Raw genomic sequence first — 16,554 nt, 5'->3', positions numbered from 1 at the left:
CTGTTAGTGATCAGCAAGACTGAAGGGAAGCGACGCTGCATTACTACATACCCCTCTGTGATGGATATTATCTGCCGAGGTTGGCGTTTGTCATCTACTCTGTGGGACCAATTTTATGCAGGAACATCATGGATTTGGGGTATGTTTAGGCGAATTCATGGCTTTTGACCGTGATTCTTATCCCATCTAGCAGTGCATACAGCTCTGCCTGGTATTCGCATCTTAGCTACAGCTCTTCAGTAGTAGGATATGAGCATACACACAGCACCTGTTTCTTTCCCAGCCGGCATTGGACGAATATCAAGGGTGGAGTTCAATGATCGTGTCCTTCATAATCTAAACGCCCTCAAACCATGCGTGTGCAGTGCCAGTGCTTCACGGGCCGTTTTGCCGGATCAAAGCTTGTCATTAAATTCACCATCTACACCTTTCCAAAGACAGAATGGTCTGCGCGGATTGTCTTTGTTGAAGCCGTCCCGAATGACCTTAAAGACATAAGCCCACGGACTGTCGCCCAGATGTTGCAAAACCCCATCTAGAGCAGTTTCGATTGCAAGGTAAGAGATTTGCTCTTCGATGACAATGGCCAACGGATCTACCTCCGCCAGCTCCCCTTCTCCCACGGCGAGGATGGCACGATTGTGGACCGCGTTAATGCACTATACCCAGTCAATAATCGATGGCAATTAAGGTCTTACCCGGCATAAGTACGACGAGTGCAGAGGGGAAGATATCAGACGGTCCGTTGACCGGGCTTCGCGTGTGGGCTTCAGGACTCCTCCACATCCGGTTCCCGAAAGGCAGATGGAATCATGCTTTCGCGTAGATCTTATTTAGGCCGAAGAAAAGGCAGACCTTTGACAATAACATGTCCTATAGCCCACGCGCTCGGCGCTGCCGTGCGAGTCTCTTGCTGCGTCGTCGATATTCCGTGGCCCGTCCACAGGCCACGCATTGTGCATCCTCATCGAAGAAATGCTCATCCCTGTTGGAAATTTAGAACTTTCTTGGAATCCAGGGCTATTCGCTTACAGGTCGAGCTCACACTCATGCGGACCGCATCTCGCACAAGAGTTGCAGACAACAGGATGATATGTGTAGTCCCATAAGACGCCCGTAAGCCGGCTCCATTCATTCAACAGAGTATTCTGTACTTGAGGTACTTCCGACTCGCCTTGGGGCAATTCGCACTCATTGCAGATTAGTACCCGCTTGATATCAACCGCAGGCCCATAGGTGACCTTTTCAACCTCAATCCACCCTTCCCTTTCGTCAATTAATGCATCCTCTTCCGGCCCGCAGTCATCCATGTGCGTCTCCATTGGTCGAAACACACCATCCATAATCCCTTCTCCAAAACATCGTTCCAGGACTGACACTCCTCAGGTATAACGAGTATGAAGCCCCGATATCGCCACCAAGAGCCCATGGATACTTCATTCCAGAACCGCTCTGTACACGCCCAACTCGGCACAATATGTGGCAGCGGCTGCTTACCTCGTAGAGCCCTAACGGCTTCTTCAGCATCGTCCTCACTCTTAGTCACGGCAGCTATCTCTTGGTGCATCTCCTTCAAGGCTTTTTTCCTGTAGACCTTCTCAGCCCGGTGGTGCTCAATACATTCGTCGATACTGCCTAGCTTGGAATATACATCCACACGGGGCCAGTAATTAGACAAATTGCCGCACTGAGACATTGCAAACCCTGTGAGAAATGCGGTACTGACTGTTTGTGCAGCTTCTGTCAAGTTGGACAGCGTGTAGATATGAATTCCCAGTTCTATGACGGTGGATGGATTGGAGCAGGAGGAAGGTGTCCCGCCAATCACGGTATACGGCCTGCCTGCATGATCGAGGAACTCCTTTGGTGTGAACTGCCTGATCCGTGCCATTTGATCTTGAATGTCGATGTGATGGTTATCCAGGAATACAAAAAGGGGTTTCCATGGAAGAGTGGATGAAATCAGGCCGATTTTAGCAGCAGTTCCTTACATACTCGGCTGTTTCTCTCTAGGGGCGATTCACACAGCATGGAGATAGATAGCTACATATCCGTTAGATTGGTAGAAGAGGAAAACGCGCTGGATTCTCGTGTTCGTGAGGTCCTTCGTAACGCTATCCGAGCATAACATTATGGTGGGAAACACACCGCAGGCGACCATAACATAACCAATTTGAAGATAAATACTTTGCATTCAAGATGCGAAGTACTATTTCATCAACCAGCTTAGTCTGTGACATACTCATTTATCATGCCTTCTGGATATGCAAGCAACAGACTATTTTGGAAGACTGAGGCCCCCCTCGTGAACGAGCATCCTATGATCATCTTCATTCACGCTTCATGGATGTCCACAACAATGTGGGATGAGACGGTCCAGCTTCTGGCACCAAATTTACCCAACATTAACCTCGTTCGAATCGACCTTGCCGGCCATGGCAAGACTACCTCCAGCCGCAACGAGTTTAGTCTGTGGGACCAAGCCGAAAATGCCCTGGCTCTTCTGGTACGTAGTCCTGTCCCTTCTCGAGGAAATCAGAACTAACGTTCAATAGAGAGAGTTCAACCTCAGTAAGGTGATAATCACCGGGATCTCCATGGGCAGCGCGATCGCCATCCGCATGGCGCTACTTGATCAGAGCAGATTCTCTGGCCTTATCCTACTCGCCTCTAGCGCCAAAGAGATGACGGATGCGCAACGCGACTCATTCAACCAGCTACGCGACGTGTGGATATCGACACCCACGCCGAGCGAGCAGATCATGAACGCGGCTATCCTCAGCTGGGGCGGAAACCCCGATCTTAATGGGCCGCCTGCCATGCGAATCAAGAAGCACTTGACCGATCGGCACTCGGGCGCAGAGAATATCGATCCAGTGCTCAACTCAATTATGCGAATGGATTCTGTCCTGGGGCGGTTGGGAGAGATCCACATCCCGGTGTTGATGATCCACGGCGAGAATGACATGAACTATTCGTTGCAGGATGCGAAGGGCATCCAGCAGCGACTCGTCAATGCTGATGCTCGTCTGGAGGTTATCAAGGACGAAGGCCATCTGGTCGTTCATCTGAGGGAGGCGTCTGATGTGGCTGGATGGATGCAGGAATTCGTAAAGAGGATTGTGACATGATTTCATGGCATGCTGAGGATGGCAGTGCGTCGTGGAGACTGCAATCAATGCTTAATGACAAACCCTGTCCTTAGAGTGAGTAATTATGAGTTGTTATGGGTATGACTTCGATTTTTAATATTGATGATGATTAATCATAAATCTGAAAAAAAAAATATAGCTTAGCGGGAATATTGAACTGTATATAGTAGTTTGTAGTCCACTTTAGTGCTATGCAGCCATTCAGATTGCCAGTTGGGATCATCCACCCCAAACATCGAACTGGACGGATATCGACCAGATGAAAGTGATATTGACCGGTGCAACAGGCTTCGTCGGCCTCGAAGTCCTTAAACAATGTCTCCAGAACCTCTCAATCACGTCGGTGGTTGTCCTGGCACGTCGTGAACTGCCAGCCACCGTCTCAAATAACCCCAAGTTGACAGTCAAAATCATCACCGACTTCCTCTCTTACTCCGATGATTTGATATCTGACCTGCGAGGCGCCGAAGCCTGCATATGGTATTACCTTAGTCTTACTTAGATGATCCGAATACTAAGAGCCACAGGACACTCGGCAAACCGCTTAGTTCGGACAATGACATACTCCGCGAGGTCTGCATCGGCTACACTCTCGCCGCTCTAAAAGCACTAGATAAAGCTGTAGCACCTGCAGGGAAGCGATTCCGATTCGTGTATTGCAGCGGAAGATTGGCCGAACGCGATCAGAACAAGCCACTCTACTTTGCACAGGATTACCGCCGCATCAGAGTATGTCTTCTATAAGCAGTGCAGGGATGATCACTAATCCATTCTAGGGACAAGTGGAAAATGAGATTGTGGCTTATGGTGAGGACAATACAGATACAATTGAGACATTCATCGTGCGTCCTGGGGTGGTCTTGACCAAGGGGATGCACCTGTCTTGTGTGGCGTTCAGAGTTACGCCTTCAATCCCGGTTGACAAGGTTGCGAGTCAGATGGTCGATCTTGCGCTAGCGGGGAGTAAGAGGCAGACGTGGGAGAATTCCAGGATGATCAGTGAGAGGATATCTTAACTGGGTGCTCGTGGTCTGGTATTGCATGTTTAGCGATGAACCTAATAGACTTGCTCTTCAATGTAGACACAGAGTCCATTTGTCTTGATGTATAGTTTAGCCCTCAAGCCTTGTCCTGCTTCCTCGTCCTAAATCCTTCCAGTCCCTTCTTCTGCTTGCCATCTTGGTCAAAGTTACTCTCCTCCAGCCATGCCTGCATGGTCTCCTTGATAGCATCTTCCCACTCTTCCCGCAGCAGAGAAAACCAGGCCGTATCCCGACTCCTCCCCTTGATCACCATATGCTGCCGAAAGACCCCCTCAAACGTAAACCCTAGTCTCAGCGCCGCCCGCCGCGATGGAGCATTCAGCGCATTGCACTTCCATTCCACACGACGATAACCCAGAACTTCAATCGTGTACTTGAGAAGCAGGTAGACTGCCTCAGTGGCGCAGGTTGTACGCTGTAGTGCGGGAGAGAAGAGGACATTTCCAATCTCGATGCTCAGATGCTGAGGGATGATGTTCATCAAGGATATGTAGCCCAATGCCTGGCCTTTAGTGGTTGTATCCCGATTGTCAATCACAACAAAGTAGAATGGGTCCGAGGATGTGGATTTTGCCGTGATTGCTGCTTGGAAAGAAGACTCATCGCTGAACGGACCGTCAGACATGTAGTCCCATAAGGCAGCCTTTGCTTCATCATTGACTCCGACGAGTGGGAAAAGCTGCTCGGCGTGATCAGGGCGTAATGGGATCAGAGTGGTGGTGCGGCCTTCAAGAGTGACAGGCGAGGGCCTCTTGGCTGGAGGCAGCAAAACCACTGGACCTACAGGACGATTCGACATAATAATAACTTTGTATTCAATTTTTTTTATAGAGCTTGCGATTTTATGAAAATATCATTGAGTTGATGTGCATCTCAGCTCGGATCAGCAGAAATGAGTCATCCTGTCAGAAGATACTAATCCCAACTAGTGGAAGTAGGTAGTAAGTACAGTGGACTACGGACTATAGCTATAAAGCTGCCATAATATATTTTTTATAGTAGCTACTATAATATATATACTATTATACAGTCTCGGGAACCGATAAAACCACCGGGGCCCGATGCGTCTTGCATCGTCAATTCCGTCCCAAAGAGCATTCTGCACATTTTTAATCTAGAGCCTCATTCCGTCTACTATTCATAGTTCATAGCATAGCTTAGGTTCCTTGCATACACTCGGGAGCGATGCTACATCTCGACTCGATTTCGAATCAAGACCTCAACATTCGGATTTGGCATGATGCGAACCCCTTCCACCACATTGGATGGCCTCTTGTACTCCGTGTCTGAGTTTTGGTCCTTTGCGAATCGAAAGTCATAGCGCAAGAGCAAGGCCGCCATAAGCACTTTGATCTGATTGCTCGCAAAGTGACGGCCCGGACATGCATGGGTGCCGTATCCCCAGTTCAGCTCCGACGTGCTAGAAGGCGAAAATGAGAGGCAAGTTTCAATATGAAAAATATACAGACAACGTACCTAGTGGATGACAATTGAAACTTCTGCTCGTTGTCACCGATGGCGCGCAGTTTCTCAAATCGATACCCATCAAAGACCAAGGGATCATCCCAGAGCATCTTGTCTGTGTTGGCCAACATAGCCGGTGCGGAGACCGAGGTGCCGGCCGGAACAGTGCTCCCATCAGGCAGTCGAAAAGGCGAAAGAGCGAATCGACTCACGCTGACTGACCGGGGGAATCAACGCTTTCTCCAATGGAACAAGAATGGTGGCAGAAATATCAAGCCCAGGAGGGCACGTCTAGTTTCAATGTTAGCTTCATGGCCAAGATCGACAGCGACATTGTTGACCGTGTCCGCCTTGCCGACGCCTGCAACGCAGTCTTGTCCCGGCACCGCATTCTGCGTTCTCGCTACGTCTTCTCTCGGAAATCAAGGACAGCGAGGCGCCAGTACAGCCACCTGCCACCACGGGTCCGGCATATCAGAGTCATGGATCCCTGGATCGAGATCAACCGACCCTTCGCATTGACCAACCTGCCCCCGATTCGCGCCGCTCTCTCAGAGTCTCACCTTATCTTTACCATGAGCCATATCGTCGCCGACCTAACGACTATGCAGATACTTCTGCGCGAGATCTCTGCCCACTACCGCGGCGGCACTCTTCCGTGCAACTCACAGTCGTACATGAACAGCACTCTCTGGCAAGACAAGCCAACCCCCTGCGACCTGAACTTTTGGTCTGAATGTCTCGGAGAGCAGCCGCCCACCATGCACCTTCTCGGCCACGCAGTCCATCGCCGGGGTTACCACGGAACCTCTGCTTTCTGTGAGATTTCCCAGTCCGTGTACCAAGGCATGCTTGGCTTCTTCAATCAGTTCTCCATCACACCACAACAGCTGGCTCTCGCCGCTGTAGCCCTCTGTCTTGATGATCCCTCCACTGTTCTTCCTTCTACTGATATTGTTCTCGGCCTTCCCTACATCAACCGGAAATCCAATGAAGAACTAGACGTTGTTGGTCTTTTTCTGGAACCCTTACCCGTACGTATTCGCTACAGCCCTCAAACCGAGCCCGGGTCCTACCTTGACTCAGTCCAGCGCTCCGTCCGCGCCTCGGTCAGCCACGCCATACACTGGGACCAGCTTCTGTCACATCTTCAGGTCAAATCCGCCCCGCCAGATCATCCCTTCTTCGAGACGGTGGTGACTTTCCACAGCCGCAGCCATTCAAATGGCCTGGAGCTCTCCGTTCCAGGGTTTCAGACCTGCTATACCTTTCCCCAAGGGGCCAAGTTTCGCCTTTTATGTGAATTCAGCGCAGTATCTGAGGATAAGCTACTACTGAGGATGGAATACGATCGAGATTGCTTCTCTGAAAAGGATATTTGGCTGATACAAAGACGGATATCGCTAGCCCTGGCATTACTGGTGCAGGACGTTCCGTACGAGCGCATTAGGGACAGGTTGGTGGATTTGGCTGATGTGCCGGAACCAAAAATATTAGAGGCGGACAAAGTATTCGGGATACCTCTCGCAGACCTCTAGGGCTTATTCTATTCTCATTTGCCTCTTTTGTTTTTGGCTCATTGAAGGCTGGAGTGTTTCATACAGATAATAATTTTGAGCATTGCGTCTATGAATCCATATAGCGATTCGTCAGGATAAGTGTAGTCTTTCCTAGTACATACACCTGTAGATGAAATATATGTATATATAGATTGCGGGAAAGTACTCACTAGGACTTTGCCCGCGGACATGTTGAAGGGTATACGGAATAATCTGGATTCGACTTATGAGAGTCGAAAAATGATTTGAAGTACAATTTTAGATGGGCTCCCTCAGGAATGCGTCTTAGCAAATTCTGGGATTTATCTATTCGTCCTTGTGGCCTTGAGGCCACGGATGTATACTTGGAAGCAGTTACAAGACCTGCTCCTTCGTTCTACCGATCAAGTTTGATATCTCTTTTACCCAAAAAATGGTTTAACATCATCCTCCAATGGCAACAGATGACGCGACTCGTGGGCGACCTTTTCCACAGCTTCAAGAACACGCAGGACATTCCCCCCCCACAACAGCGACAACATCATCAACAGTAACACCCCGATCGAGCAATTCTTGGACAAGATTTGGATATTTAGACACATCCTCCAAGCCCTTTGGCCCGCGAGGCATTCCATCAAAGTCACTTCCCAGACCCACATGCCGGTACCCAATAAGATTGCCTACATACTGTATATGATCCGCGACGTCCGCCAGAGTTGCCGCCTCAGGATCCTCGCAATTGGTGTATTCAGGATAGAAAGTGATCATGATGATGCCGTCATTCTGCTGTAGTATGCGCAGGGTCTCATCATCCACGTTGCGCGAGTGAGGGCAGAGCGCATACGCCGACGAATGCGAGTACATGACCGGAGCGCGTGAAAGCGCCAGTGCGGCGCGCTGTGTTTCTCGACTGGTGTGGGAGAGGTCGACAATCATACCGAGGCGGTTCATCTCGGCAACCAGCGCCTCGCCGGCAGCGGAGAGTCCGTGATGTTGGGCGTCGGCTGGTGCCTCGCTGTCGGCGTAATGGTTGTGACAGGTGTGAGTGAGCGAGGCATAACGGACCCCGAGCTGGTGGTACACGCGCAGAATGCTAGGACTGGAGCCGATCTGATGCAGGCCTTCAATACCGAGAAGACTAGAGATGCGCCCGGAGTGGTGGTTGAAGTTGTGGCGTATCTCGGCCACCGACGACGCCGGAACCAGTGAGGCCGGGAAATGCTCGGTCAGCCGGCGGACAAGGTCAATCTGCTGGAAGGTGTCTCTGACGATCTCATGGTAGGCGTGATCACTGTCAGAGGAGAGGTTATAGGGCTCTCGGGGACTGAATGAATGGGTGAGTATGCTTGGGCTGTGAAATTCTGGATGACTTACCATTCCACATAAACACTCCAGAATTGGGCCCCTAGGCGCCCCTGCCGCAGGCGCGGAAAGTCCACCTGTCCATACAGGCGGATTTGATCTGTGAAATTATCTTGATAGATGTGGTTGCGGTAGAAGGCTCGGGTCCAAATGGGGAAGTCATTATGTCCATCTAGCCGCTGTCAACCCTGCTTCATTGAGTCTGTCAAAAGAGTCATACCTGTCAAGGGCATTTGAGAAAGCACCTGTTGCAGAGGATCTAGAGCATGAAATGTCAGTCGAAAGAGGCATGTTCCGACAAATGCAAGCAATGTCAGGAGGAGGCCATGTCTGAGTCTGCGCTGGCGATTTTCCCAGGGTATCTCTGCTGGCCTCCGGCTGGGATGCAGCTGCTCAATATCCTGTTTCTCAGCCATGGAATTGTATAACCTCCTGGGCTTGATTGATGTAGAAGCCTCTCTGTAGCAAGAGCCATAATAGGTATCAGCACAAGAATATTCAATATGTACGAAACCAGATGTCTGCCGGTTCCGATGCTGTTCGGCCGCCGGGTGAAACTGGTGAGTATTATTGAGATACCCCCTCCGGCCAGAAGAAGTCTCGGATCATGTGGCAGAGTCTGAAGCTTCAATAGTCAAGAAATTACAGCCAACAATGATAGATCGCTATACACAGAGCGGGAATATGCCATGGATCATCCTGGCATTGCCTGTTCTGGTTCTGGTCACCTTACTGCCTCGAAAGGTTACCAACTCAATCTTTTCAGCCATTATAGACGTAAGTATTCTTTTTCTGTTGATTTAGCCAATTTAGCCAGTTTTCTGAGAGGTGTGCAGAAATATCTTCGCTGGCGCTATCCCATCCGCTCTATTGATGGCACTCACACTCTGCCCACCTGTCCATACCAGTGGCCCAATGGCCAGGGCGATGTCGGCAAGTTCCTGCAAGGCATTGAGAATCGTGACGCGTGGGAGAAGGAGCATGGAAAAATTTACCGGATTTGGTCTGGAATGAAGCCAGAAGTGTAGGCACATCTAGATCCGTGTCTTCCATGCCTAGTGCTTATGAATAGCAGAGTTCTTACCCAACCGCATCACGTACAGTCCGTTTTTCGAGATTCCAACAAGCATTCAAAGGCCGAGAACAACAATTCTGGGTATTTGATGAGTGAGCTCCTAGGTCAATGTGTCGGTCTGATCAGCCAGGAGCCCTGGAGGCATCTGCGCGCAGTAGCAGAAGTGCCATTTCAACATGACAAGGCGCCAGCCTACGTTCAGTTGGTCCTGAGACATATCCGGCAGCATTTTTCCAGCTTGCATGTTCATGGGGATCTTCAACAGGGACGCATACACCCTGCACAAGACCTCAAAATGCTTCCATTCTGGATCGTCGCGGAAATTTTCTATGGCGAGATCGACATCGCAATGCGCGAGGAGCTACAACAGCTGTGCCTTATCCGCGAGCAGCTATTCAGGCGCATGATTCAAGGAGGGCTCGTCCGCTGGAGATGGTCGCGATATGTCCCAAGTGCAACAAACCGTGAGCTGACCGATTTCAAGTCGCGCTTCAGGCGCTTCAATCAGCAAGCCTACCAGCACGCCTGCAACCAGAACAAGTGGAGCCTTCCTATTGTATCTATGACCGAAGCCGCTCAGTCCGGAAAAGTCTCCCTGGAGCAAATCTACCAGACCATTGACGAGGCGCTCTTCGCAAATCTGGATGTCACCACAGGGGGCATTTCCTGGAATCTGGTATTTCTGGCGGCGCACCCGGAGATTCAAAACCGAGTGCGGGATGAGGCGCAGACTGCAACAGCGTGCGAAGCATATCTCCTCTCCTCTTCAACCCTCCTGGCCGCTTGTGTCTTAGAGTCTGCCCGTCTCAAACCCCTGGCAGCGTTTACTGTCGCACAGTCCGCGCCGACGGACCGTACGGTGGAGGGATACTGTATCCCGGCCGGCACCAACATAGTTGTTGATACATACGCGCTGAATATCCACAACGAATTCTGGGGAACCGACAGCCAGAGCTACCGACCTGATCGCTTTCTTAAGCATCGGGCGACGGAGCTGCGGTATCAGTACTGGCGTTTTGGATTTGGGCCATGCCAGTGTATGGGCCGCTATGTCGCGGATCTGGTTATCCGGGCCTTGTTGGCTCATCTGGTGGAGAATTACACAATGGGGATTCTGGATGGAGACGAAGACAAGTGGAAACGAGACTCAGAATCCTGGATTACACTGCCCGACATGCAGCTCAAGTGTGAGCCGCGCGATGTGCCAATGACCAAATTATGAGCACCGGTATCATTGTAGATTGAATATATTACCTTAGCAATAGATCATTGTACTAAGAATATAAAAATATAAGACGAAACAAAATACTATCATGACATCTAGTTGAGACGCAGAAGCTCAATATCAATGCCCTAACGTAGGAGCGCGCTCCAACACCCGAGCCACCGCAGGCCGGCTCAACATACGTTCACTCCAAGCTTGAATTTGTGGCCAATCCTTGATGTCCACGCCTAGGAAAGTAAACATCCACGGCATTGCGAAAGGAAAGTAGGACAAATCAGCGAGAGTTGGCCGGTCCTTCAGGGCAATGTACTGCTGGTCGGCCTCCTTCAGTCTCTTCTCCAGGATATCCCATTGCCTCAAAGTGTTTGCATGCAATCTGCCAGGGTCAGCAAACACCAGAAAGAAGATGTCCATGGGTTGACAAGGAACACACTTTTCAATAGTCCGTGGGAGTTGAACTGGGTTAGCTCGCGTGGGATAGCCTCGCATGAAATATAACCAGTATTTCGCCGTGGGCCTGAAAATTAGCAAATGAAGATCCATCTCTCGAAGGCATGCCAGCCATCTTACTCACCCCAAGGCTGCAGTCTGATACGCCGTCCAGGCCAGGACAGCGCCCTTCTCGGCGGCCGTGCGGCCACTCCAGCTACCGTCTGCGTCGAATCGGTCCGCAAGATATTGAAGACAGGCCGTGCTCTCGAAGACGATGACTTTCTCGCCTGTGACAGGGTCTTGATCTTTCAAAGACGGGACCATGCGTTCTGGATGGATGCTGTAGAACCACTCATCGCGCGTGTCGATAACAGAGAGCAGGTGGGGAAATTGCAGCTCCTCGGCTAAAATGAGTGGTTTGATGTAGTTGATGTAGGACGTCTCGTCCGCTGCAATGGCATTTAGCAATATACTTTTGTAGAACTCCGATGGGTGAGGCACCTTTGATGATATACAGAATGACTCTCCCATCGTACTCAAAGTCACCCCAGACGACAGCCCCATTAGAGACTGAGGAAGAGATTGCATTAGCCATTCGAAAAAAACTTGATATGTGCACGAGGAATGAACAGTTTCTTGTTGATTTGCAGTCTTCTACTAGTGTATGTATATGAGTATGATTCTAGAGCAAAACTATGGTCGGTCCCCGGATCGCTATGCTTTCCAACCCTCCATGGGCCGAAGGTCAATTGCGCACACCCATGCCCTCCGTAGTGGATGGATGCTGTGAACCTGCCACCCAGCCTCGGCAGCTAGCTGGCGCCACTGCGCCTCGGAGCGTTCCTGGCCATTAGCGGTCATCATCATGTTAATATCACCATACCGGGATAGACGTCCCATCTGCCCATCTGACAAGATTGACTCTAGCACAACAAGGCGGCTGACTGGTCCAGGAATCAAGGCTGCCCGGATTCGTCTTAGAATGGTGAGCACATCCGGGTCCTTCCAGTCATGGAGAACCCATTTCATCGTGTACACCTCGAACGCCGGCACGGACTGCAGAAAATCTCCGCCAATGAGATTCGCGTGCGGGACACGGTCGCGCAGCTCATAGTATGGCCCATCAGGCTCATGAAAGAGACTCACTGCGTGCTCGATGGTGCGAGGTAGGTCGAAAATGCCGCCCTTCATTTCGGGATTTTCGCGAAGGAGAGACGCCAGGAAGCCGCCTCCACCGCCGCCGACGTCCAGGATCGCCCGGTCACCGACTTCGTGCCAGGGGTAGTCGGCCAGAATACCGGGGGCTTGGGCGATGGCACTGCCGCCCAATGTTCTATGCAGCCGGGGCAACCATCCCTGCGCTTGGAAAAAGGTGAACATATCGTCGTCCGTATTGAAATTGATCTGCGCGCCCCATCGTGTCTCGTTCTGACGAATCGACTGTGGGATACCTCTTGCGATATCATAGAACTCATTTCCGTAGAGGTCAACCCAATTGTGCCACTGCGTCCAGTCTGTCGTGTGCAGCAGGGCAGAAACGCGATTGTTGCGGTATCGACCCGAGGCTGCATTCAAATCGAAAATGTTGTTATTGCGCAGGACGCGAAGTATTTGCTCCAGTCGGTCTGGGTGAGCGCCGCTGGCCTGTGCCAGCTCGGCTACAGTCAGGCCCTGTGCATTTTGTTCCGCGAGAATGTCAACGAGTTTCAGCTCCACCGCTGCGCAGAGACATTTCGTGCTCACGTAGCCTATGTAGAGAGCATTAGCTAGTTATAAGAGAGAAACTGATTGCACCATACCTAGAAAATGATCTGCAAGAACGAGATGTGCTGGCTCAAGCAGCTGCTGGGTTTCATGCAGGAGGTTGATTGCCTTGCCCGCCAGGGCTTCCAATGCCGAATCCGGCAATTTTTGATCGGGATGGAGTGTCTGAAGCAATCCCTTTTGCCCATTTGCCAGCAGGGCATCACGCGCCGCCTCTACCTGAGCGATGAGTGACTCCAGAGTAGTTTGAAGCTTGGGCTCCTCGACGTCTTTCAGTGTCATGATAGTCATTCTGTCAATAGCACTAGTGAAACTCCTAAAATTGGTCGTCAAGTTGAACATTTGCCCTGTCCAAAGGGCTAAAATATAGTGTCAAGCCCCCCCCCCCCTCCGGCAGCTTGGAGCGGAGATCAAGCAAATTCGGAGCCCGAATCAGTAATGATTTGTTGGGACAACAGCTGCCAGCACATAAAGGTCATCTAGAGGGCTGCAAAGGAAGCCCTCCAGGAATAGACTCTTGGCTTCGTCTAGCGATGGAAAGCTTTAACACACCAGCCGATGCTCTAATCATCGGTGGAGGCCCAGCTGGTTTGAAGGCAGCATGGGACTTAGGTCGAGGGCATCATCGCACTATCTTGTTCAGCGCATGCAGTGCTCCAGCGGACAAAAGTGATGAGCAGCTAAATAAGTCACCGCGCCCAAGCAGCAACTTTCTTCTAGAAGGCCCATTTGAGAACCCTAGCTTCTTCGATCTTGCCCGGGAGGAAATCCAGCAACAGGCATCTCATGTCTGCATTGAACGACGACGCATCATCAGGGTGCAGCGCCTTGCTGATGGGATCTTTCAAGCAGAGGACCCAGATGGCAACTCCTGGAGGGGACGACTTCTGATCCTCGCCCATGGCGCCGCTGAGGTCTTCCCGGATATAGAGGGATATGATAATTGTTGGCGACAGCAGCGCATGTAAGCCTACTTCTCCAATGAATCCTGTTCAAAACGCTAAAATTCGATCAGACATACGACTCCACCTACACAACAACCACCAGGTCACGTCTCTCCGAGAAGTGTAGCGGTTCTGGCTGTTGGAGAGCTGGCGGAGCTTACAATGGCCCTGCGCACCATTTGGCGGATCCGGCAATACAACAGTCAAGTTCATGTCTACACCAATGGCGATCACGAGCTGGCGCAAGCCCTCCAGACCCGGAAACCGCCAGATACGGAAATTGAAGGGGAAAACATTCTACGCCTTGAGCCGGACGTCAGTACTTCCTTGGGCGTAGTCATTCACCTGCTCGACGGCACTGCTATAACAGAAGCATTTCTTTATCACTGTCCGACCCCGCAACTTTGTGGACCATTTGCGAGGCAATTGGACCTTGAATTGGCGGAATCAGGCGCCATCCACATTTCAGCGCGTGCGCCGTATATGACCAGCATGGACGGAGTCTACGCGGCTGGTGATTGTATCTCGTTGGACAGGCGGACCCTATTCAAGGCGCTGTCCATGGGTGAAGGGGTTGCAGCGTCGGTGGCCGCTCGGTTGGAGCAGGAGCAATGGCAGGATTTGCAGAGTAAAATCGACTGATTGGGCAGAACGGCTAGTCAGATAGATTTAGTCATTGGATGATGCGACATGTACGCCATTTCGAATTTCGGAGCATTCAAACCCCTTAGCAATCTCTTACACAGTACAATTCGAACCTAGTATGGTTTAGGCTGAATCGGCTGGCTTCTAGCCCGTCGGACATTTCCTGTTTTCAGCCCTTAATAATACTCTGTACTATCATGTAATTAGTTTCGCTGTACCTACCTCCATAAATGCCCTCTCTTTCCTTCCCTCTTTCTTCAGTCGGTAGTCATTTGTTTACTTCATATTACGGAAACAATCTTCACTATGCCTAATCAGGAACCTGCTAAGTTGGCATCTTTAGATGTCTTCCCCCCACTAACTCGGATACCCTCCTTAGGATAGCTTGCCAGACTTTAGCTATCTCATACTGTAGTATTTAAATATATCTCTCATTTTGCTCTCATTCTTGCTGAATGGACCGCACGATCCATCGTTTCCGGTTTGCATGTTGCTTAGCTAGTAGGATTGACCTCTAGTTTAGAATACTCGTTTAGGAAGAATGTGACCTTCATTGGATTTCATGACAGCATACAGCTCTCCAAACGGTTCCGCGGATTCTGACAACTGCTACTGGGGCGGACTACTTCAACAAAAGGTAGATATCGTTTTTACCATAGAGATATATTATAAGGATCCTTTACCCAGAAAGGCTAGCGAACTAGTATAAAAGGAGAATGCTTATAAAGAGGTTTAATAGTAGATATCCATAAGAATGCTAGCTGGATTCTAACAGACCATAAGGCTAAAAGACTAACATTACTATTAGTAGTATTACTACCTAGGCTTCTAGCCTAATAATAGAGCTATCTCTAGATGCTTAGTTCCTCCCCTACTTATAGAGGAATCTAGTAGTAATTATAGGGCTCCTATCCTAGATAGGATTATAATCCCTATTAAGCTAGGAGTAAGCATAAGTTACTAGAACCCTACTCTACTTTATTAATTAGTATAGCTTTAATATACCTAGTTAGCTAGAAGTCTATACTTAGCTTTATAAGGCTATCCTTATAACTAGAGCTAGGATAAGATCTCTTACTAGCTAGAAGTATAGTATCTATTATAATCTAAGTATAAGCTTAGTGTTTATAGTATATATTTCTAGTAGATTAGCTAGAAAGTATAATAACTATCTCTATTATAGCTATAAGAACTACTTTTTTAAGTAGTCTTAGATCTAGTAGTTATCTTTTTAGCCTTATAAACTATATTATACTTATGCTTAATATTAGGTATCTTTATAATAATAAATTTAGGAGTTAGGGATTTTTATATTTATTTTATTTATTATTTTATCTTCTTCTTAATAAGAATAAGTTTCCTCTTTATATAGGATTCCTTATATAGTCTTTATAGATCTATAGGTAGTATAGGTCTTATATAGATTCCTAAGTATTATCTTTTTTAGTATATCTCTTTTATTAAATATAATACTCTATAAATTACTTATCTTCTTATAAGTCTAAGATTACCTTTAGGTAATATTTATAATCCTCTTCTATAGCTTTATAAATAGAGAAGTATTTCTATAAGTTTATCCCTTCTATCTTCTTATATTTATAGAACATAAAGATATAGAATATATTATATATCTTAAGGCCTAGTAATAGATTTATATAGTAGGCTAGGTTATTTATATATTCTATAATTTATATTAGACTAGTATTTAATTAGTCTAACTTTATAGTTAGTCTAATCTATAATATATTCTTAATAAAGATCTAGACTTAGTCTTCTACTTAAAATATCTTTATAATATATTTCTTATTATAATATTTCTTTTAGTAGGCTTAGGCTTTTACTAGAGCCTCCTTTATATACTTATAGGTATATTCTAGCTTAGCTAGTCTCTTTATAACTAACTCTTCTAT

General features: G+C 48.7%; 11 protein-coding genes across 11 annotated transcripts; 5 read left to right on the top strand and 6 right to left on the bottom strand.

Annotated features, from left to right (window-relative positions):
* Positions 1-395: 395 nt before the first annotated feature.
* ACLA_066930 (uncharacterized protein) lies at positions 396-1,891 on the bottom strand (the record flags this gene model as incomplete). The annotated part of the gene is made up of 2 exons (XM_001272482.1): positions 396-659; positions 1,337-1,891. The coding sequence occupies 2 exons, from the start codon at positions 1,889-1,891 to the stop codon at positions 396-398; spliced, it is 819 nt and encodes a 272-aa protein (XP_001272483.1).
* Positions 1,892-2,251: 360 nt separating this feature from the next.
* ACLA_066920 (alpha/beta fold hydrolase) lies at positions 2,252-3,131 on the top strand (the record flags this gene model as incomplete). The annotated part of the gene is made up of 2 exons (XM_001272481.1): positions 2,252-2,506; positions 2,556-3,131. The coding sequence occupies 2 exons, from the start codon at positions 2,252-2,254 to the stop codon at positions 3,129-3,131; spliced, it is 831 nt and encodes a 276-aa protein (XP_001272482.1).
* A 54-nt stretch (positions 3,132-3,185) lies between these two features.
* Positions 3,186-4,168, top strand: ACLA_066910 (putative nucleoside-diphosphate-sugar epimerase; the record flags this gene model as incomplete). The annotated part of the gene is made up of 4 exons (XM_001272480.1): positions 3,186-3,206; positions 3,340-3,632; positions 3,680-3,881; positions 3,929-4,168. 4 exons carry the CDS (start codon positions 3,186-3,188, stop codon positions 4,166-4,168), a joined length of 756 nt encoding a protein of 251 aa, XP_001272481.1.
* A 103-nt stretch (positions 4,169-4,271) lies between these two features.
* Positions 4,272-4,994, bottom strand: ACLA_066900 (GNAT family N-acetyltransferase; the record flags this gene model as incomplete). Its single annotated transcript, XM_001272479.1, has 1 exon — positions 4,272-4,994. One exon carries the CDS (start codon positions 4,992-4,994, stop codon positions 4,272-4,274), a length of 723 nt encoding a protein of 240 aa, XP_001272480.1.
* Positions 4,995-5,383: 389 nt separating this feature from the next.
* ACLA_066890 (uncharacterized protein) lies at positions 5,384-5,790 on the bottom strand (the record flags this gene model as incomplete). The annotated part of the gene is made up of 2 exons (XM_001272478.1): positions 5,384-5,615; positions 5,672-5,790. The coding sequence occupies 2 exons, from the start codon at positions 5,788-5,790 to the stop codon at positions 5,384-5,386; spliced, it is 351 nt and encodes a 116-aa protein (XP_001272479.1).
* Positions 5,791-5,904: 114 nt separating this feature from the next.
* Positions 5,905-7,197, top strand: ACLA_066880 (putative NRPS-like enzyme; the record flags this gene model as incomplete). Its single annotated transcript, XM_001272477.1, has 1 exon — positions 5,905-7,197. The coding sequence occupies one exon, from the start codon at positions 5,905-5,907 to the stop codon at positions 7,195-7,197; it is 1,293 nt and encodes a 430-aa protein (XP_001272478.1).
* A 498-nt stretch (positions 7,198-7,695) lies between these two features.
* Positions 7,696-8,975, bottom strand: gliJ (dipeptidase gliJ; the record flags this gene model as incomplete). Its single annotated transcript, XM_001272476.1, has 3 exons — positions 7,696-8,488; positions 8,572-8,731; positions 8,780-8,975. 3 exons carry the CDS (start codon positions 8,973-8,975, stop codon positions 7,696-7,698), a joined length of 1,149 nt encoding a protein of 382 aa, XP_001272477.1.
* Positions 8,976-9,243: 268 nt separating this feature from the next.
* On the top strand, positions 9,244-10,856 carry gliC (cytochrome P450 monooxygenase gliC; the record flags this gene model as incomplete). Its single annotated transcript, XM_001272475.1, has 3 exons — positions 9,244-9,336; positions 9,396-9,583; positions 9,635-10,856. The coding sequence occupies 3 exons, from the start codon at positions 9,244-9,246 to the stop codon at positions 10,854-10,856; spliced, it is 1,503 nt and encodes a 500-aa protein (XP_001272476.1).
* A 123-nt stretch (positions 10,857-10,979) lies between these two features.
* Positions 10,980-11,855, bottom strand: gliG (glutathione S-transferase gliG; the record flags this gene model as incomplete). Its single annotated transcript, XM_001272474.1, has 3 exons — positions 10,980-11,235; positions 11,293-11,376; positions 11,434-11,855. 3 exons carry the CDS (start codon positions 11,853-11,855, stop codon positions 10,980-10,982), a joined length of 762 nt encoding a protein of 253 aa, XP_001272475.1.
* A 150-nt stretch (positions 11,856-12,005) lies between these two features.
* Positions 12,006-13,346, bottom strand: ACLA_066840 (putative O-methyltransferase; the record flags this gene model as incomplete). Its single annotated transcript, XM_001272473.1, has 2 exons — positions 12,006-13,039; positions 13,091-13,346. 2 exons carry the CDS (start codon positions 13,344-13,346, stop codon positions 12,006-12,008), a joined length of 1,290 nt encoding a protein of 429 aa, XP_001272474.1.
* A 242-nt stretch (positions 13,347-13,588) lies between these two features.
* On the top strand, positions 13,589-14,641 carry ACLA_066830 (NAD(P)/FAD-dependent oxidoreductase; the record flags this gene model as incomplete). The annotated part of the gene is made up of 2 exons (XM_001272472.1): positions 13,589-14,019; positions 14,071-14,641. The coding sequence occupies 2 exons, from the start codon at positions 13,589-13,591 to the stop codon at positions 14,639-14,641; spliced, it is 1,002 nt and encodes a 333-aa protein (XP_001272473.1).
* Between the last annotated feature and the right edge of the window lie 1,913 nt (positions 14,642-16,554).

Source organism: Aspergillus clavatus, genomic scaffold, assembly GCF_000002715.2.
Source record: "Aspergillus clavatus NRRL 1 1099423829799 genomic scaffold, whole genome shotgun sequence".
NCBI classification, from domain to species: Eukaryota; Fungi; Ascomycota; class Eurotiomycetes; order Eurotiales; family Aspergillaceae; genus Aspergillus; species Aspergillus clavatus.
Note: the sequence above shows the minus strand (reverse complement) of the source record. Positions and strands in the feature narration are given on the sequence as shown.